A 23264-nucleotide genomic window follows, 5' to 3' on the forward strand; every position below is an offset into this window, starting at 1 on the left:
TTCCAATTCTTAAACAGTATTTTAAAAACCACATATGTGTATATCTTTGTCACTTAAGTATGTTTCCCAGACCTGTAGCATTGACATCATCAAGGGACTCCTTAGATACCGAGTTAGTCCTTCCCCAGAACTACCAAAACAGAATCTGCATTTTTTAAATTGCATAAATTTTTTAATTTGTTTTTTACTTTTGATTCATTGTACACAAAGGGTGTACAACTTTCATTTCTCTGGTTGTACACAAAGTAGAGTCACACCATTTGCATAATCATACAGGTACATAGGGTAATGATGTTTGTCTCATTCTACTCTTTCCTCCCCCGCACCCCTCCCCACCCCTCATTTTCCTCTATACAATCCATCCTTCCTCCATTCTTGCCTCCTGCACCCCTGTTATGTATCATCATCCACCTATCAGAGAAATCATTTGGTCTTTGTTTTTTTGGAATTGGCTTATTTCACTTAGCATGATATTCTCCAATTCTATCCATTTATCTGCAAATGCCATAATTTTATTCTTCATGTCTGAATAATATTTCATTGTGTATACATACCAGTTTCTTGATCCATTCATCTTTTGAAACGCATCTAGGTTGGTTCCACGTTTTAACAGGAACCCGAGTTTATTTTTATGCACATTAGTTTGAGAAGCACTGCACCTAAATGCATTGTTTTTTCTTCTTTGGGGTTGTTTCATTTGTTTTCTTACTTTTTCCTATTTTTGAGCTTTATAAGAATGATACACCACTGGTCATCTTCTGTCATTGCATTGTACACAGAGTGTTTCTAAGATTCAGATTGCTTTGTGTAGTCGTTCATGGCTGCATGATATAGTATTCACATTAATAATTTTTATTAACATTTGTCTGTGCCTGACATGTCTGCATCTGTGTGTTTGCATGTTAAGATATTTTCTATGCTACGTACCCAAGAGTAGAATTGTGAATCAACTGTGTGAATGTTAAACTTGATCAGATAGCAGCAAATCATTTTCTACCTGCAATGTGGGCTTCCCTTGATCTATATCTTTTCCAAGCATGGTGTCATCAGGCTCTTTTGCTGACATACTGGTCATAAAATGCTTTCTTGGTATGGTCTTTGCTCCCATCTCTAATTACTAATGAGATTAATCCATTCTTTCTTATGTTTAACAACCATTATGCTTTCCTCTCCTGTGGAATTTCTTTTCATGTATTTCTTCCTATTTTTCTACTGTTTTTTTTTTTTTCTTAGAGATTTATAGGAACATTTAATTATTTTGAAATGGTTCTTTTCAAATTACATGTGTTGCAATATTTTCTCCCAGTTTGACTTGTTTTCTCACTTTCTTGATTTCACTTTTGATGAAGTTCTAAATGTTAGTATAGTTTGGTTTATCAGATTTTTACTGTTTGTGCTTTTGCATCTTTTAAACAAGAAATCTCCCCTTGTGTGAATGTCATAATACTCCAATAATATCAGTGGATGGGTGGTTATACAGGATTAGCTGAAATATTAAAGTACCCATCTGTGGATGTTACTAAATAACCCATCTGTTGACATTTCACTTTCAAAGGTCTATGTTTAGTTTTTTCCCTTTGTCATTCAGGCAAGATTACAGATTTTGGATCCAACTTGATTAGGTATCAAGTCTAGTCTTGGACACTAATGTCTGACCTTAGAAAAGTAACAGCCCCTTTGAGCTTAGTTTTCTCCTTTGATCATAAAACGGAATCACTGCTTTAATTCTTCTATTTTAAGAAATTTGTTAATTATAACATGCAACTGAATTTAATAGAGACTTTTAAAAATGATAATTATTACTTTAAATTTACATTTTCTTAAATGAATAAAGTATACTTACATATTGCCATATCAATGCCTACCATGTTAATTTTAAACATCTCCAAGTGTAAGATTAAATCTTCTTCACATTGGAATCTAAATTTCCTTCCATTTTTTGGTTTTTGGTAATTGGATCTAATTTCATAGTTACAACCTTGTTCTTGTAATCTTTGTTGCATCTTTGAGATTGAGAATGACATTTCAAAGCATACTGTTTATTTTAAATTTAATTATCAACCACTAGAATTTAAACATCCTATCTTAAAAGTCAACTAGAAGCCTTTGACAGATGGACACTTAGCACCTGAATAACCATTCTTCAGGCTCGCAAATCACTTAGAAAGTTCTATGACATCTGAAATATCTACTCATGTATATCGCAGCTGTATAATTGGCCATGCTTTTGTAGTCATTTCAATGATAAGACAACATAACCTCAAATACTTGATCATATCATCTACAATAAGATAAGGAAGTGTGATCTTTCTCCAATAAAAAATATTTTCTTCAGAGGAAATATTTGTCTCCCAGACATTTTCTTTCTCCCTCTACATACCGAGTAAGTTCTCTCTTCAAGGAGGTATTATAATGAAATCTTTTAAAGACATTTTAAGTGACTATTATGAGTCTAAATTTAAGTTTAAAATTCAACAATGAATAGCTATATGAATACAAGCAACAAACCCAACATCTATATCATGGCCAAGCGGACCTCCTTGATCTGTCACCATTTCTAAACAGCCTCTGCTTCACTTCGCCCAAGACTACCAGTTGCTTTTCTATTCCTCGGTGTCTTTATTCTGGATTTTCCCATATCTTAGAAAACTGGCTCACTCCATTCTTTCTGGTTTCTGTTCAAATGTTATACTGTCAGGAAAGTCTTCCTTAGCTGATCTGTACAAAATAGCATAGCCAAACATCAGGCTTGAACTTCTTAATTTGCTTCAGTTTGCTTCATAGAACTTAGCCTCATATGACATATTTAAATATGCATTTGAGTGTTTATCTCTTTCACTTAAAACAAGAGAACTGGGAATTTTCTCTACTTTATTGATTTCTGTATAGCCAGAACTTAGTGTTTGGCACATATTAAGTGTTCGATAAATATTGGTTGAATGAATTAATTAATGTTGAGACAATCAGGTGTCTCACAGATGTCACACTGGCTGTACTCAGTATCCACAAATGGCTAGCAGAGTTCTTTTAGTACCTGTTGGAAGACTCACTCTGATTTTCAAAATGGTAAAATGCAAAGAAAAAAGTATATTGTTGCAAGGTTAAGGAAAATAGTGTACGAACAGAGTCTGGAACAATGCCAAATTAAATATTCAATAAATGCAATAAACTTGACTTTTATCCTTTCCCCTTTCTCTCCTGTTGCAAAGGAAACATGGGCTTTTACCTAGTTTAGGGAATTCCTTTCATCTGTGCCTTACAGTTCACTTGATTTGCTTCATTGTCTCAGAAGCAACACACTATTTTTTTTCCCTTATTCCCCTTACATCTTACTGAACCTTAAACCTGATACACCTAAGGAGGATTTCTTTTGACAACGTACACAAAGTCACCACATTGCCTGAAGGGGGGTACTGTATAAGAGGCTATTCCTTCTGCATACTTACCCAACTGTCCTCCTAACAGGTTTACAGAATTTTTCGCCATTTTCTGAATGTCCAATGCCCCATAATTTTTCTGAGTTTTGTCTATGTCAATCTCTGCCCAGAATGCCTTCATGCCTCTGTCCTCCCTCTCAAAGATACTCACAAACATAGTGACACACATAAACATGAAAAAAAGAATAGCCAGTTTCACCCTATTCTTGGAATTCAACGTAGATGCCACTCTGAGAAGACTCTCTGAGCCTTAGGAATTAGCATTTCCATCTGTTTCCATGTAAATACTCCATATCCATATCAACATGTACCATTCATTCATTTATTGTCTCTCCCCAAATTATACAAAAAACAAAGCTCCTTAAGGATAGTATTTTTGAATGAAGTACCAAAGTCTACATGGAAATTGAATAGTAGATAAGCAATACTTTTAACTTGAATTGACAAGACCAGTAAATTGATTTGATTATACTGGGTCACCAGCCAGTTTTGAGATTAGCATGCTGTTAAATTTGCATCAGTGTACTAATTGAAAACAAATGTATTCAATTGCAACATTGCTTAGTTTAACATTAATTGTATATTGGTATTTATTCCATGTTAGAGAAAAAAATCACCAAAAAAGGCCTAATATGTTGGAAACAATGAGATCAAAACTTTAATACTAGTACTTATTATAGTGGTGATATTGATGATACCATCTAATGTCTGCATAGATATTTATAATTTTAAGAGCCCTTCATATATATCAAAGAAATGTCCTATGCCTGTTTCTACTCAACATTGAAGACTTGGGTGATCTCTGAATTCTTTAGACATTTGTAGCTAGATGACAGTTGGGCATTGCATAAGACAACATCTGATGATAAAAATTTTCTAATTTTAAGATGATGAATCTTAATAAAAAATGGAAATGCATAGGTATATGTAGATTAAAGCCTCATTTAAATTTTCCATCATCGAGATAAAAGAACCCTTAGTTATTACAGCTTACCAATTCATTCTGTGTTCTAGGTAGAAATGGTGCTTGCTATCTGCTAGTTTTTAATTGACATAATTTCTGCTAGAACTCCCCATAATTATTGACAGAAACGTTCTTCCTTGTTAGTTGCCCAGAAGCACGTTGAGTGAGTGATTGTATCATTAGCGAAGATTTGAAATATGTTGGCAGAAGAGGATGATAGTATGTAATCTCCATCTAATAGTAATGGCACCAACTTACTGCATTTTAGGTTCAGGGAAAAGACACTGATCGTTTATTTACCTGTTTTTCCACTTTTTATACACATATGCTGATTGTATAAGTAGTAAGAGCTTTGAAAGATGTCCTATATCGACATAATAATTCACAAAGATTCTCTCAGACTTAAGCTTTATAAAAGTTTAAAGTCTATGGTCAATTGGTTGGAAAAGATAGATAATTTGACATATAATCAGAGACAGTGGGTCTGTTGAATATTTTACATTTTTGTTGTTTTAACTGCAATTAGAAAATACCTAGATTAATAAAAAGTTTTTAAATAGAAGACAGAGAATACTCTACTACTAAGAGTGTAAGATTTTCTTTCAACATAGAGACAACTAGAATAATAGATCAAGTACATATTTCATGAGAGCTGGGCTTATAAACTGATTTTCCCTAGAAGAACTGGGGACACATGGACAGGTCAACTAACAGCACCATGTGTTTTGGCATCCACATAATGAGGGAATAGGGCTGGATCAGTAGTTAATGATACATAAAATCACCTGACATGTTTTTTAAAAGTACTGTGTTCTGCCCCAGAAATACTGATTTCATTAGTCAAAGCAACTGTTTGGGAAAGTTACCCATTTCCAAACATTACTGTGAACAAAGTCATTTTCAAGTTTGATAAAAATATATAGCATCAAGCCCTATACTGTTCTCAGGAGACTGTGTCCTGAAGTAGCTCTCCAGTTGATTCTGGTAACATCAAAGTTTGGAATCACTGGTCTGAGGTTCAGAAAGCTCCACAGGTACATCTCCTAGGTGTAGTCAAGTTTGATAACTACTTATTATGATATTTAGGATTCTTCCAAATATGATAGAATTCATCAAAACTGCTATCTTTAATTAAACATTTGTGGTATGTAAATCATTGTACTAAATAATATCACAATGAAAACCTACAAGATCCTGTGGGTATGTAATAGTAACTCTTCTGTATTTAAACAGGTAAATAATTCAGTTAAGATTATATTGGTAGCAAGTGGTGGATTAGAATGCAAATTCTAAACTCATATTCCAAATAATAAACTTACTATCAATAATCTTTTGGGATTATAGGAAAAATTGAAAAAAAATTCAAGCTAGGAGCATATTATTTTTATATTTAAAAATGTTCCTGACTTGTAATTATACACTAAAACCAAATTATTATGTTAAAATATTATGTTTAAAATGGGGAATATGGAAACAAGAACGTGTACATGAATTAAAAGAACAGTGAGAATCAAATTAGAACTGAATTGTTCACTTTAATCTAGAAAGCAGATCATAAATTACTTGCACTGATAGCATTTGAAAAGCCAGCAGTTTCATTTTGGTATCTTTTTAGTGAAGAAAAGGTAGCAAGCATTTCAGAGGAAAGAAGAAAGTTTTATACTTCTTTGAAATGGTTCCAAATGTTAAGAAAGCAATGAACTAAAAGAAAAAAAAAAGTTTATACTGCAAAACAGTTTTTCTTTCCTTTCACATTTGGGAAGATGCTGACTCAATGCACTCTGAGGCATAGAAAATACTTTGGCCACTGTGGGTAGTCATACTTTTGTCTATAAGGGGAGAGTGCCTTTTTCAGCCTTACATGGGGAAATTGGTGTTTGGGATATTTTGGCTTTATCCTCTTAGACAGCCTTTCTCTGTTTTTTCTTTCTTTGCATGGGCCACGTACAAGCAGAATGCCCATACCAAAGTGTTGAAGGACAGAGACATTTACAATCATAAATAAATAACACAGAGATGGTAAGGGTCTTTTGCACAATATTAAATTGAACTGCTGCCATTTAAACAAAAGGACAGACACTTGTATGTTTCATGTACTGTTCTTATTAATGAGCAAAGTGATCATTTATTTTCATTTATTTTCCCAATGCCATGTATACCAAATATTCACTAGGTGGAGAGTATTGGATTTTCAGCACTCTGAAGAGTGGACCTACAAAGTTCCCAAGTCTGGTGTGCTTTAGTATTCATCATTTGATACGCATAAAGTATACATATTCAATTACGTTAAGACTGCATGCAAAGAATAGATTACTCTGCCAACAAACTACTGTGAGTTCTAAATATATGTCAAATAATGGATGGTACTGTGGTGACTTTCACAAAGACTAATCTAGAACAATTTTAACAGTGAGTAAATGACATCTGATTCCTAAGTAATATGGTACTATTAAAAAGGTGCAGATAAATATGCTTATATGTTTCTCTGAAATTCTCGATTTCTTAAAAATATTCAATACCGCAGGAAAAGACTAACTAGTGAAAGATAAAGGTTGAATTTGGATTGTAGGATCAAATATGACTCTAATTGCTGTGGAATAATAATGATAGAACGTGTTTTGAAACGTTTTGGTAATAGAGCTGTGTTCTGCTGGAAGTGGCAGAAAGGCAAATGGCAGGCACGCTCTGAAGCTAGTAACTGCTGAAGATAACCACAGGTTTCTAATGAAAAAGGTGCCCCAACCTTCAGTGTGGCCAGACACCTCAGCCTTGACTCTATAATTAAGGACTGCTCCTCTTGATTTCCAGCTAAGACGACTCCCCAGGACCAAGATACTAGCCACAGAAAGATCTTCAAGAGAAAACATTGGGCATTCTCCCTGCTGTGAGAAAGATCCATACAATATTTTATCCTATGTCAGGGAAAGAGACTGAATTAATCCTAAATACCATTTTATTTTTTCAGCGACGTGCCCATATTACTCTGGACAACTTTGTCAGGTCACATCTTTTATCTTTGGAAGGTCTGAGAACCAGCCAGGAAAACTCCATCTCTCTAAGAGGACTGAGGCAAGCGGAGGTGAAGAGCAACCTCCCGGGCAGTGAGAAGCAGTGGGGGGAGGGAGGTGCGGGTACCGGGAGGGGAAGGATCAGGAGCACAGGTCTGACTCCTGACTGGCTGGAGTGCTTTTGGAGAAAGTCAGAGCTTGGGCTCGCCAGTCGGAGCTGTCCAACTTTTCAGGAGCTCGGAGATCAGGGTTCGGGTGCCTTGGACCAGGAAGGCGGCTAAAGCTGCCTGCTGCTTCTGCAGCTCAAGCTGCTACCAATTCCTGCTTTCGCCGCCGGCGCCAACAGCACCGAAGAGAAGAAAAGGAGGAAGGAGGGACCGACCCTTGGCGAAACCGCGCACTGGGCTCCCCAGTCTTGGTGACTTGGGGAGCACAGGAGCGCGTCTCTGCCACTATTTCTGTGAAGGGAGCCCTATCGCGTTTGTGATCGCTCCGGCTGGCAGAGCCCCCTCTCGGTAGCCTCAAGTCTCTGGTGGCTTCAAGTCGGAAGCGGAGCCAAGCCTCTGCTCGCCTCCAGAAGCAGCGGAGGCGGCAGCATCGAGGAGGCGCTCGGGCCATCGCGGTGATCCCCGGCTGGGAAGCAGGGCGCGGAGCCGCGAGCCAGGATGGAGGCAGAGGGCAGCAGCGTGCCGGCCCGGGCGGGCAGCGGCGAGGGCAGCGACGGCACCGGCGGGGCCACACTCAAAGCCCCCAAGCACCTCTGGAGGCACGAGCAGCACCACCAGTACCCGCTTCGGCAGCCCCAGTTCCGCCTTCTGCATCCACACCACCACCTGCCCCCGCCGCCGCCGCCCTCACCCCAGCCCCAGCCCCAGTGCCCGCAGCAGCCGCCGCCGCCACCCCCCCTACCGCCACCCCCGCCGCCGCCCGGGGCTGCCCGCGGCCGCTACGCCTCGAGCGGGGCCAGCGGCCGCGTCCGGCATCGCGGCTACTCGGATACCGAGCGCTACCTGTACTGCCGCGCGATGGACCGCACCTCCTACGCGGTGGAGACTGGCCACCGGCCTGGCCTGAAGAAATCCAGGATGTCCTGGCCCTCGTCGTTCCAGGGACTCAGGCGGTGAGTGGAGAGCGCCCCTTCCCCCATTCAGTCAAAAGGTCACCTCCCCTCTTCTCAAATCCCCCTAGTTGCTTTATTTATCACCACCACGGCTGCACCCAGGGTCAAATTATATTCTGGAAATTGGGGGCGGGCGAACAGGGGCGTGGCTGTTCTTGCTTGAGAGGATAAGATTCAGGTGTGTGCAATAGACCCCGAAAGTATGGCATAATTGTTCATTGGGATTTTGTGTGTCTGTGTGTGTGCGCGCGTTATCCAGTTATTTGTGCCACGCACCTCCCCTCTCCCCACACGCTTTCGTCCCACCCTGGCATTGAGATTAAACAGCGAATTCAGTTTGCTCTAAGGTGAAGGAGAGGAAGGGTGAAGGTGGGGCGGGGGTTGGAGCCGGAAAGCACCCAGTAATCTGTCCACTCACCCCAGAGTGAGGAGGGGTCAGCCGTGCAGATCTGGCTGGAGAGGGCGCGGGGAGTGGATAAGACAGCTCGGTCCCTGGATTGCAGCTAAAAGCCTGAGAACTCGAGTTTCTCTTTGTCAAGTCGGGAAGTAAATTGAACAGCAAAAGGGGAGAACAAACACGTGGGTGACTTGGAGAGTTTGGAGCAAAATGTTCAGCAATCCTTAGGAGAGGGAAGGAGGGAGTGTTGGAAGGAGGGAGCCAGGACGCTGTGGGAGTTTACACTGCGTCGGTGTGTGTGTGTCTGTATCCAGAGTGTATATCAGTGGTCCCTGCAAAATTCGAGGAAGAAAGCACCTCGTTTTAGCAGCAAAGACGTAGAGATTTGATTATAGTGATTTCCTCTTAATGTAAAGTGCTCCGGAAGACAGGGCAGGGAAGCCGCAAGTCAGCTGGGAGTTTTAATAGATGCCGACTGCTGCTTTTCCAAGGAAATGAGTACTGTAAAGGACCAATTACAGCTTTTCTGGGAGTCAGCTCCAGATTCTTATTTCAGACATGGAGATGAACGTTGAGGCTGCATTGGTCCCTTTCCTGGTACCACGAATCTCCTCACACCACCCACCAGAGAGAGAGACAGACAGACAGACAGACAGAGGGGGTGCGCTGATCCTTGGCATGCCTAATGACAAAGTGGCAAAGTGGAGCTGTCATTATCTAACCTTAGCCTTGGACAGGAATTGAAGCCCTACATTTCTTATCCCCATGTCTTGATGGTGGGTAATTGTAAATCAGAGTTCCATGTGGAAACAGGAAAACCTGGGACTGGAATTGTTTGTCCAACTCTGATTGACAGTAGGTGGGGTTTATCAGAAAATCATAATAGTGTTCTAATGTGGGTTTATCTGATGGAGTGTGTGTGTGTGTGTGTGTGTGTGTGTGTGAGCAAGTCCTTTTTGTGTGTCATATACATTAGGCACGGGGGAATTTAGCCAAACAGAATATACCAACCTTGATGTATATATATCCTTTCAGCTTGCACACATACTCTTAGCCCTTTGCCTTAGGTACCTTGTTGATGTTATTGTGCCTGTTGGCTGCAAAACTTAAGAATTGTTGTTAGTAATCTCAATTCAGATCAATTAAAGTTTGATGATTGGTGTGAATTGCAGATAGTTATAAGTCAATGTGCAAGTTTCATTTTTACAATACAGATTGCTAAAACCCACATAGGTTTACTCTTTGTTTCAAGAGGGGGTCATTCTTCCCTGTGGTTGAATGTTGTACTTTGTGGGTCCCCAATGGTAGAATAAAGGCAAGCATGACACTGTATTTGACCTATTAATAGAAAATCTTTTATGGGATGATGAGCCCTTAATAAACATTAAAAACAAGAGTTCTAGTTTAATCCATGGATTGGCTGATTTTTGGAGTCCCTTATTGACTTCATTTTCAAATAGAATATGTTTAGGAGGGTGGAAGAGAAAAATAAGCTAAAAGGACAAGCAGAATTGCAACATTTATTTAAATTTATTTTTTGTAATCCTCTCTACACTGATTAATTGTTCTATTTGAAATTCCTTAGTTGAATGGTTCAAAGAAAAACTAAGACATACAATATTAACACGTAGCTTCTGCTGTGGCTCACCTGATGTATTACTGTCATGCTGCTTATATCTAGATCCTTGAATTCTTTATTCAAGGATCCTTGGAATGTAGATCCTTCGAATTCTTTACATTGCTCATTTATTTCCTACGTTCTCTCATTGCATGTCATGCTTTCCTTATAGAGTTGCTTTTATAGATAAACATTTCCAAGGAGTGTATGGATATTAGTTTTACCCTGTAAAGATAACAGTAACCATGCTTTGAAGTTATCAAAAAAATTTCACATATATTACCTTAGTTGAATCCTATAATGACACTAAGTTGAGATGGTATTATCTCCATTTTATAGACAAGAACACTGAGCCCTAGATGTAAATAATTTGTTCGGTATCACCAACTGGGAATGCCAGTGCAAAGACAAACCCAGTTCTCCTGATTTCACAAAGATCCTCCTAAAATAAACCTAACTGGATACATGTTGACATTATCAAGACTACATGAAACTGAATATGAAATTTGTATCAATTGATTCTGCTGGATATAGAGACCAAATGAACCAAGAATGAGATGTGATTTTAATCCATTTTTTTTAAAATCAGCATACAAGCTTCTGGAAGCAATGAGAAATTTTAACTTTTATTTTTCAACATCAGAAAATCCTGTCCAGGGTTTCAAATATGTCAATAGAAGCAAACCAGCATATTTGTTGACTTTGTAAAATGGACAGAATAATAAATATGAGGAAGGGTTCAGAGAAATTAAAGCTAATCAAAACACTTCAGGTTGTTTTCAGTGATCTTCTAAAAGATCTAAAGGGTACAAGAAAAGGTATGAGAGAGTGTGTGTGTGTGCCCATGCATGCGTACACAACACCATCTAAATGGGGGTTTAAATTGTCTGTCAAGTTAATGTCTGCAAAAGCCTCATGGATGGATGGGTGAATGATTCCTTATGGATCATCAAGAAATATATGTCTTTTAAAAAGCTATTTCTAGTATGTACAATAGCATTTCTAGATATTATCTTGACTGAAATTTTGAGATTGGTTACAGTTTGTGAAGCAATGTGAAAGAGTCATCTTAGTTTAATGAAAAAAAATCAAAATAAATAGGAAGGAGACAGTCCCGAGACATTTTGTGGTCAGTTACTTTGATTCCATGAAAAATGTAGATGTATTAAATAAATTTTGTACTAAGGTGTAGTTGTCTAGCATGGTGAATTCATTTATTAATCTCAACACAAAAGGAATTTGAAAGAATAGAGTTTCCAGAGAAGTGAATCTCTATGTTACTAGAACTAAATGAAATAAGAAAACACTTAAAACACCCATTACAAATGTATATATCATGTTTATCATTTCGACCAATAGTCTCTTGAAATGTAAAACCTGTTTAACAGAACTGATAAATGATTTAATTATTTCTTTGACTTCCCTCTATGTGGCAAAATATCTATCTTCTGTATCAGTAATGTATTTTTCAAAATTCACAGGAGTTCTATGTTTTCATAATTCAGGTTGAAAATTCAATAGCACAGGTGATTTCTTGATTCTATAAAAACATTCTAGATGACAGAGATGTAAATATCAAGAAAGTGACATTTGATTTTAGGCATTTTCAAAGTAAAATAGCTGAAAATTATAATCACACTGAATATTTATGTGACATTAACTTTTAAAATTACATTGACATAGTAAACTAAAGAGAAGACTATACTGTAATATTTCAGTACTGAAGAAATCAAGTTGTTTACTTTTCTACTTTGGGTTATAAGACATTCTCCATTGTTTTTAATTGGTGCTATCAAAGTCTTTCAGTGTAGGTTGTTCTTCATTAAAATATGTAATTATCCTCTACATTTATGATGCAAATGTTAAAATCTGTGTTTCACATTACCATGATAATTAGCTGAAAAGTTGGTCATCCATCCCACCTGTGTCAGTGAATCTAAAACTTTGGATTTTAGGAAGCAGTGTCTTTTGTTTGTTTCTTTCTTTCTTGTACTGGGTAACTAATATAAGATTGACGTCTTTAAATTTTAAGATAAGACATAAAAGATATTTAAGTAGCAAAAATGTAAGGTAAAAGTAATATTTTTCACATTTCCTACATATTGACAAAGCAGTGTTAAGACAGTTTTTTAAAGGCTCGTTTGAACGGGTTTTTCTTTATATGCCTCCTTGGTAGTTTGATTTAGTACTTTATTGGTTACTGTGTTCTGAGACTTTGATGCATCGGAAAAGCATCATGGATCTATTACCTTCTTACATTTTGGTTCTGAAATAGTGTACCTCTATGTATCATAGGGTCGGAAGGAGGAGAGAAAAAGCAAAGAGGGACAGGAATATGTCCCCCAATGATGGAATATGCATAAGCACTTATTCTAATTGGTCCAACTTGGTCACTTGTCCATGTATGTAACAGGGACATAGATAAGTGACAGTGTCCACAAGACACATGTCTCTAAGTCTATGGACTGCCTAAGGGAAGAGATTTCATTAAACCAACCTAGACCACCATGACATGTCTTCTACACTTGAGGAAACGTGTCCTGAGGGGTTCAACACAACTTATTTATTGACAGACCAGAAATATACTTTATATCTTCTATATCTCTTGATAATTAATTTATATGTTGGACATTGTGGCCACATTTAATAATAAAATTTCCCATTGACTTGGCTATTCTCTAAAATCAAAAATTCAGAAATTAGTTTTGGAAAACATTTGTAAATGGATGGAAACTTCAGATATTGGTGAGAGAAAAATGACTTCAGAAAATAAAACATTCTTTCACTTCCCAGTATGGATACATTTTCACATCATGCACATGCATACATGTGTACACACACACACACACACACACACACACACACACACACATACTGGGTGATGTATTGTCACTAATTTCTATCTCTTAACTAATGTGGGTTTGGAGGAGTATCTTGGAAAGGTTTGAAGCACCATATAGGTAAGTCTAAAATGATTAAAATCTGTTAATGACTTTTGCAAATTATTCAAATATCTCAAGCCTAACATTGGTAAATTCATGTCCCTCTCACAGCTTATTATCCATCTACATGTTTAAAAATATGCAGTATGTGAGTCTATAACTTGAATGCTGCCTGTCCTAGCTCATAACTGTAATGTTGCTAAGGAATTTATACCAAATAGCACTGTATTATATTTCAAAAGATGTTGTGGTTATTTTTACCCTGAGGAACATTTTTCTACATTTAAAAATAGGAAACTTAATTTTCACCAGTGAAGAGGGCATTTTACCTAATCTTTTAAAAATGTATTAGCTAAATTGGTTTGATTCCATATACACACATACCGATGTTGGCATGAACTTCACTAGACCACATTTGAAATTGAGAACTGAGGTTTGATTTGTCATCTAAATAAGCATTTGTAGTTACTGATCTATCTCAATGAGTGGTCTCCTATTGTCTCAGGTCAGTGATATCTTCAGTCTCTTTTCCTCCCTTAACTCTGGATTTCAGAGACCACCAAATTGTTTGAATCTACCTCCAAAACATCATATTTTATCATTGCCACCACCATGGTTCAAGCGCTTACTGTCTACTCAAGCACTACTGCAGTAGCTTCTAAGTGGTCTCCAGACCCAATCTCTCCTCACTCCAATTTATTTTACACTCCAGTCCACCAATCTCATCGTTTCCTTGCATTGAATCCTATGATAATTTATTTCTGCCTGCAAGATAAAATCCAAATTTCTTAGTCTGACTCCAGAATGTTGATCAGTATGTCTTTCTCACAGAAAATCTTGCTCTTCCTCACTTTCTACAACCCCATGAAATGACCAAACCCAGGTTTGCCATATGCTGAGCTCTCCATACCTTACATACTCCTCTTTTTCTCGAAACTACTACTTCTTTAGAGATTCTTTTTCCTATGCCCTCTCCCTACCTGTTTGGAAAACACAATAATAACTTTATGACCTTAGTTCATGTTACTACTCTTATGGATATGCCTACAAGAAGAGGGAGTAATTTTCTTTACTGGGCTGTTCAATAGCATTTTGTCATTATCTGTACTCTAGCAGTGACTAATGACAATTTAAATATTGCTTATATCTGTTTCCTTCATCAGGTACATTAGGACTTTGTACGAAGTGTGGTTTATAATAGCACCTCAATAAATGATAAGCTTTTAAATGTAGAAGTAATGATGAAATCTTGTCTTTTTAGTTTGTGCTCTCTCAGACAGGATATATTTGATTTCCTTATGAATCTCTAAGAAACACACAAAACTGGTGATATTTTGCTCTTTTCATAGGTTATGAAAGGAAATATTGTCCCTCAGAAAATTAGACATACATCCATATTTAAATACAGAACCATGGCTTGAACCTTAAAACTCCTAGCCTGGTGAAATAGTTGTACTGAATATCTCTTGGTGTCTATTGGTATTTGATGAGAAGCAGCCAATAATTTCAGTTAAAGTTTTGAGGAAAGGGGAATTGTCATGATTATGAAGATGTATAACAGTTATGATCCAGCCTGTGAGAAAATGACATCAGAATGGAAAGAACTCTGATGGAATAAAGCCATCCTTTTAATTTAGAGAGATATCTTTTCAAGTAAATCCTTAACTCTGGGTACTTGGGAGCCAGGGAATACATTGCATTTGAGGATATGTCATATTTTTGGGAGAATGTTAACCAGATTCTCAACAAGTCTTATTTTCACAAGGTTTAAGACACTGTGTCTAAAGTTAACTATTAGCTAATTGACTAAGAGAACATTTGTGAGAACATCATATATGAATGGGACAATGTTCTCACTGGGTCGGCTGAAAATAAGCATTTTGAAGAGGGATTTTAAAAATGTACAATACTTTGGACAGATAAGATTACAGGGTTATTTTAAAATGACATATCCCTAATAAGATTTGGGGGAATTATTTGAAATTTGAATAAAACCTGTATAAGAAGAACATTTTGAAAAAAATAGACATTTTTCTTTTATATCAGAACACATCATATTTGCTATTATTTCAAACACTGTGGTATTAATTTAGGAACCAACTAATAGATCAATGAAGTTGAAAGAAGAGTCAAGAATGAGACTCAGGCATATATGAAAATTGGGGATTAGTAAGGGCAGCTTTCCAACTCAGTGAGCGCAGTATAAATTATTTAGTATGTGTGTTCATCAGTTTATTGAAATAGAAAACATTCTTACTTCATCCTGTAATAAAGAATACTTAATCAATAAAAAAAGAAAATAGACAAAGTACATGAACAGTGAACTTAAGAAGGAAGAAAGATTAATGATAAATTACATTTGCAAGGTTTTCCTCCTGGTGAACAATGGCATACAAATTAAAATATCAGTGTTATTTATTGTTTTTCAATGATAACTTTGAAAAAAGGTGAAAGAGATTAATAATCCAAAAGGATTGGAGAAGTTATGAAGAAGCCCCTTATATCTTTAGTGAAAAGTACAAAGTAGGAAAACAGTGGGTAGTTAAATAATATGTATCAGCATTTTAAATGTATATGCTTCTGACCAAGTAATTCTATGCTAGAAACTTAGCCTAAGAATAAAATCGGATAAGTAAGCAAAGAGTTTTCTAGTGTAATACTGCATAAATAGCAAGCATCTAGAAACCCCTCAAATATTTTTGATAGAGAACTGATAAGGGATGTAATTTCTGCAACAAATGACTACTAGATAAAAAATGAGGAAGATCTATATGTATTCCAATGTAATTACAAATTCTTTCAGTTGCTATGTGAAAAAAGCAATGTAGAGAATAGATCACTGAACATTCATGTACGTTTATATTTACACATATGAGATTATGTCTCTGTGTTTTTCCCCTGCTGGAATTTAGTCACTAAGTTGTTATAGGTACGTGAAGAGAGGATAGTTGAGAAGTCTCTGATTTTTCTACTTCATGTTCTTTTCTCTTATTTGATTTCCTTTAAAATGAGCATACGTTGCTTTCATAATAAACAGAACTCACATATTTCCTCCTCTGTAAAAATATTTCCAATTTATGTATGTTAATATAAATTTTATGTGCACCCCATTTTTTCTCCTCGCTCTAAACAAAAACATGAATTGTGTTATACAACACTTCAATACAAGGTTAAAAAATTAGAATGTCAGAAAGGAGAAATAGCAGTAGGAAAATAGTATAAAATGTAAAACCAAAAATGTATTCCATTGATTTCTGAGTAGTTGCTAGAAATAATTCAAAGATTTGATTCTGAGTTTCCTATCAGCTAATGCAAGGAAGGAAACACTTTCAGTTCAAGACTTGTGTGTCAGGAAGTCAAAAAATGAGTTGCTCAGGAAATACATTGCTATGACTTTGGAGAATTAAAACACATACTTCCTCTTGGAGTCTTGTAAGAAAAAGATTGTATGTGATATGGTGTGCAAACTTCAACAACTTTCCCACACTTTATTAAGTATGAAATGAATGTGAATGTTTGTTATAACTAGGGCTGTTTCTTATAAAACTGCATATTGAAGGTCTGTGGAAGTGTCATTCATTGCAAGTATACCAGCATTGAAGCCCCAGTAGCATCTTTCTTTGAAGTATTTTTTTTTTTGGTTGTAGATGGGCACAACATCTTTGTTTATTCACTTATTTTCATGTAGTGCTGAGGATCGAACCCAGATGCCTCACATGTGTGAGGCAATCGGCTCTTCCACTGAGCTACGGCCTCAGCCCCACAGTAGCTCTTAACAGTGCTTTTCCTCCAGTGCTAAATGCTGTGTGTGCTTTGTTAAAAGGAGCTGTATTCCCCAGCTGGGGAATCTCCTCTAGACACTATCTCCTACAGCCAACATTCAGCCTCCTCTTTTCATTTGGTTACCTGTATTTGATATGGATACCTTATTGATTCTCTGGTCCTTAGGATTACTAGCTAAGTTTTTATTTTAGTTTATTTCTCAAGCAGTGCTTTTTGACCTAATTTTTTCCTGTTAACTACAGCCAACTCTCAGGTTTGGCTCAGAATTCTGGGACATTAGGCTAAGCAAATCCCCTTGATTTGTGAGAGGAAACAGAACCAAAGGAACAACAGAAGTCAGCCTTGGTATTCAGGTCTCTGATTTTCTGACATCATTGCCCAATTCTCTAGATATTCCTAATAACATTTAATTCACTTCCAGTTTAATGATCCCGGATAAGCTAGTTATAACATGTAACCCTGAAAAGTACATAGACTGACCTGCTAAAATAGAGATCAATTTAATGTTAGAGGTTATTTATCAAAACTGAGATTGTTCTTTTAGAGTTATTTACTCATAACTCTTCTCTCTGAATGTAGTTAGAGAAGCATGCTGTTTGTCTACTGAGATTTCTCCAAGCTCATGATAGTAATACTATATTCATTTTCTTGTTATTTACCTAGCAGGCAGATATGATTCCAGCTCAATTGGAAGCAATTTTAAATTCTTAAAATGTGAAATAAAAGTCTGGGATCCTCTATATAAATACTTGTTTTACCATCACTTGGAATCATTCTTTTGTTTGTACTGAGGACCAGGTTGTTGTCTAATGATCAGTTTTCAGAGGTTTCTATTGTACTGAAGTCACATAGCTCCTCATGATGGGACTCTCTACTACTGATACTGAAGAATGATCATCATACACTGAGAAATGCCTTGTGATGTTCTTATCATATTTTTGAAAAGTGATGAAGACTATAATAATGACACTTGGGTAGAATATAAGTTTTAAAAACCCATACTTACACTAACAACTGAGAATATGCCATACACATTAGCCAAAATTGCCAATATATCAATAGATTCACAGTTTGTGAGGAAAAGAAAATACCTATGGTTTTAGAGGGCTATGCTACTTTTTGTGTCCAATGGCTTGTCTACCCGCCTAGGTCCTCCGTAGGTATTGTTTCCTTTGCCTAGAATATTCTGAATTCTGCACCCCTTAACTTTGATAACACCTATTCATAGTTCACACCTGAATACAAATATCACTTTTTCTATGAAGTCTGAGATCTTTCAAACCTGTCATAATACTGTACAGTTCTCCTTCATAGTATTTATTATATTTTAATTACATGTTTAACTGTATAATTATTTTATTAATACCAATATCTTCCACCCAACTAGAAGCCCCTGTGAAATTAAAGATCCTTTCAGTTTTGTTCATGTTTAAACACAGTACTTGTACATTGGTTGCACTAAATAATAATTAAATAAATAAATGAAACCTAGAGTTGATCATGTTGCCAATTTTATAAAGTTAGGAATCTGTTTATAAAGGACAGAAACAAATTCCAAATTGTTTCAGGCAATCTTCCCCCTGTGCTTTATTTGATTAAAGAGTTAAGAAATTACCGTGCAATTTATTTGATGTGAAAGACACCTGAGTCAGCAGGGGCAAGTATCCCTGCTGGAAGAAGTCTGAAAGGCAGGATTTAAGAGGTAGAATTATGCACTGTCAGAATTATGATGCTATAGAAGAGTTACAGGGAATGGCAAATAAAAGAATAAAGGCAACAGATGCTAATTTTAATATTATTTTGTGATTTGTTTTTATGGTTATTTAGTGTTGTTTTATATCTTACATTAATTTTATTAATGAATTATAAGTATTTGCCTCAAATTCTTTATCTCTATTAATCTAATTTAAACAAATATTAAGTGTCCTTAACTACTCATACCCTCAGAGTCTTGTAAGAATAAATTTCTTGCCTGAGAACAACATAACCAATTCAAATGGTCTAAGAAACTTCATAATTGTAGGAAAAAGGAAGAGTATGCACCATTATTCTAGTAAAATGCCACTTATAATTTCATCAGTGTTTCCCTTTTGCTTTATGTATTATTTTTATTTCTGGTGCAGTAAGACATTGAAACTGTTAAGGCAAGTCATAATTTCTATTGACATGCAATAGACCAATGTCGCAAAAGAATGTAATGAAAATTCATTAATAGAAGGTTATATAAATACTTGGTGATAACATTATTGTAATAGTTCAGAAAAAAAATCTACTTAGGGAAAATTCTCTATTTATTTTCAATGGCAGCCATAGCTTTTTGAATCTTATATTCAACTGCATTACTATTTGCTCTGCTATTCAATTTTCAATGGGCTCAAAAATAATGATGACATCTCATTAATAAAAAAAAAGACATAAGATGGAGAAAAAAATAATTTGCTTTCTGTTATATACCAAAGTAGGTCTCTTTTCTTTCTTTTTTAAAAATTCTACCTCCATAGCTAATTTTAAGATAAGACTATATAAACATCTGAAACAATTTCGCCAAGCAATTCTGTGTGATGTTTCCCCAGAGACCTTTTAAATTGACTTTAACTAACTTAGATTATTAATTTGAAAGAATTGAACCAGATACTTCTTTGAAAGATTGTTACTACATGATTGTAACTCATGAAAAGTTTCAGAAATGTTGAGCCCATGGAGAACCTATTGAGGATGTACAGAGAATCTGAGATGAAGTAATAACATATACCAGCATTGGCCCTCAACCAGTCTGGCAGCCTGTTTATTGCTTTGGATGCTGTTTGTGTCTAAGCATTTGCTTTAAATATTTAATGTAGTTGTTAATTAATGAGCATTTTGGATCTTCTGCCTATTATTAAAATCTGCCTATAAAAAGTAAATGCAAACAAATTATAAATGATAGAGAACCAAACTGAAATACAATAGTTTTCTCTTTAAATACCCATGAGTAGTTGGTTTAGCAAAATAGCACTGTTGTATCATTTTTATTATGTAGGCATTGAGAAGTAGATAGCCAAAGGATGTAGGATCTAATGATATTTTCCAAGATGCTATCCTGAGAGGAGTTCGGTATACACAGAGTTCAGGCTGTGTGGAATGGAGGTGGCAAGAATGGGAGAAGACGAAGACAAAGCTTTACTAAAGGTTCCTCAGCTTTTCTCTAAGGTGTCAGAGAAACACTGATAGATTTCAAGCAGGGAATTCATGTGATTAGCTTTGAATTTTTAAAAGCTTAGGCAGATAAATGGCATACAGAATAGGAAGAAGATGAAGGTGTGATTTAGGTAGAACAGATAGGAAGAAATGATGATAGTCTAAATCTAATACAGTATCAGGAAGAATGGGAAAAAAGATGAATTTAAGAAAGATTTTTATAAGTAGAAGTGATGTGACTTGTTGACTGTCTGACTTAATGCTATTAGATATAATAACTTTTATATTGCATGTATTTCTGAATATAAATATCTGGATACCTAAAATAAACTTAAAATCTTACAGTTTTGTTTCCTGGAATTCATTGTAATTTTTAGCTTGTTTGGATGAGGTAAAATTGGAAATATTAATTTAAGGTACACCATTTAAAAATATTTGTACACAGATGAAATTTTGCAGTGATGTTGTGGATAGATCATTTTGCCACTGCATTAAGTAGAGTAAATGCTAATTCATTGTGTTAATTTAAATTGGTTTTCCTAGCTCTTTTGAAAGGTTGAAAAATAATACTTCAAACTACTTCCTCTTAGGAGACATCATAAAGGCTAATGAACTTTGCTCTTCCATAGTCTCTCCTTTCCTCCCTCTCTCCCTCCTCCTTCTCCTCCTCCTCCTCCTCCTGAGATCTTTCAAACCTGTCATAATACTGTACAGTTCTCCTTCATAGTATTTATTATATTTTAATTACATGTTTAACTGTATAATTATTTATTAATACCAATATCTTCCACCCAACTAGAAGCCCCTGTGAAATTAAAGATCCTTTCAGTTTTGTTCACGTTTAAACACAGTACTTGTACATTGGTTGCACTAAATAATAATTAAATAAATAAATGAAAACTAGAGTTGATCATGTTGCCAATTTTACAAAGTTGAACTTTATAAAGTTCAACTCCTCCTCCTCCTCCTCCTCCTCCTTCTCCTTCTCTGTCTTTCTCTGAGTCTCTCTCTCTCTCAAGCTCCTACACTAGGCTCTCCACCTTTGGTTTTCTGTAGACATCCATTCAAGCAAATCCTTCCTATACTGGTGTAAGACTGTGTTTGATGACAGTGCATTATGGCAAAATTATTTCTTGTTGTTTTATCTTTAAAACTTTCTGAAAATTTGCCTTAACTTTGTTTTCCCTGTCATCAATTGTATTTTCTTCTTACTGTCTACCATTGGCTTTTATCTCTGGTTGAGTCTCTCTGTGTGTAACTTACTAACGAAACTGCCAGGCCTTTGCATTTGGTACACCTCGTGCTTACAACAAAACCTGCAGACAAAGCAAAACAGCACCCACTTTAAACACCCCCTATTCTTCCTTTTGCTCATCCCCTCTATAAGTTCATATTGTTTAGGCCCACTATTTTTATGAACCACTTCTGACAAGAATAATTCCTTACTTCTAATTTTTTTAGAATTTGGGAACTTTGTTACTAGACCTAGTTGTAAGTATAGTATACACAAAGAGGTTTGTCTCAAACCTGTCCTTTTTGTTATATGAATATTTTCATGTATTTTGGTTCTTTGTGTGTATTTTTGTTATGTTTACCTTCATAGCATTGCTGCTCCACAAAGCAATTACTTATGTATTCATTTTCTTCACTGTTATCTCATCTTTCTCCTTTACCATATTTCTCTCATTTAGTATTAGGGTAAAATGCATAACCATAAATTTTTCTTTCCAAGATATGAGAACTTTTACATGTTTTAAATATAATATTATTAAGAGCGTGTTTACATATTAATGTTTAAAACACATTTTCATCAGGCTTTAACATGTACTATTCCAAGGGACCCTCACACAGAAGAGTTTTAAGCTGAAGAGAAACATGACCATTCTATTCTAGAATGATGACTCTGGTAGTAGCACAGGAGAGGATCCGGAGCAGAGCAGGAGTGGTCCATCAAGTTGAGATACTGTGACTGAAAACTGGGAGGAGAAGTGATACAGGAGTAAACTAGAGGAACAGCAGCAGAAATATGGCTGATATAAAAAGGTAGATGAATCCCGTCTTTGTGCTCCGTTAGAAAAAGATGGGAGGATAAGGACTAAAGAGGAAGAGAAATCTTAGGACATATACTCAGCCATCTATATAAAGTGATGGTACCATGGACCAAGTTAGGTTAAGGAAGTTCAAGAATTTGCCCATGAACATCCAAAATAGAAACATTCAGCAGGTGATTATCCCCATCATCATCACAATCATCATCACTGTCTTGATCATCATCATTATCATCATCTCAGCATTACCATTTATTCATTTACTAGTCTAGTACTCCTAGTAGTTTTACACAAATCACACCCCAATCCTTTTAACAGTCCATGAAGTATATGCTCTTTTTTTTAAATGCAGACATGGGAACTGATACTTAGAAAGTTCATAGAACTTACAGATTCACCCAGGTCAAAGTCAGAGTCCTTCTGACTCCAAACCAAAGTACTGATCCTTTCAATATATCAGATTTCAGAAACTCAGGATAAAGGGAGAGTGGAGTAGATTAGTTGGAAAGTTATCAGCAAAATATGATAGGCATCAATAAGAGCACCCAAAGGGAAACACCACTGAAGATACATATGGAAAGGGAGCCAGTGGTAGAAGCTAAGGAGGCATTCAAGCCCTGTACTTTCAAGCAAAACAAATTCCTCTTTCTTTTACCAAGAAACATTAACTATGGACAAAGGGCAGCTCATCTTGGATGTATAAGAAAACAAGACTGAGGCTATGACATTTATATCCATAAAAAGATCAACCAATCTGTGGATGTTTCATC

General features: G+C 36.1%; 1 protein-coding gene across 5 annotated transcripts in view; it reads left to right on the forward strand.

The window, feature by feature from the left end:
• PDE4D (phosphodiesterase 4D) overlaps positions 1-23264 on the forward strand; it is a 1241089-nt gene that overhangs the window by 355374 nt on the left and 862451 nt on the right. The window contains exon 1 of one of the 5 annotated variants that reach the window (XM_079144020.1): positions 3910-8529. The exons of the other annotated variants lie outside the window; for them this stretch is intronic. Within the exon in view, the coding sequence (XP_079000146.1) occupies positions 8075-8529 (455 nt within the window). The 5' untranslated portion in view covers positions 3910-8074. Of the gene's footprint in view, positions 1-3909; positions 8530-23264 lie in introns of those variants that run through there. 5 annotated transcript variants of the gene reach the window in all.

The sequence above is a fragment of the Sciurus vulgaris genome (genome assembly GCF_902686455.1).
Source record: "Sciurus vulgaris genome assembly, chromosome: 6".
Taxonomy (NCBI): Eukaryota; Metazoa; Chordata; class Mammalia; order Rodentia; family Sciuridae; genus Sciurus; species Sciurus vulgaris.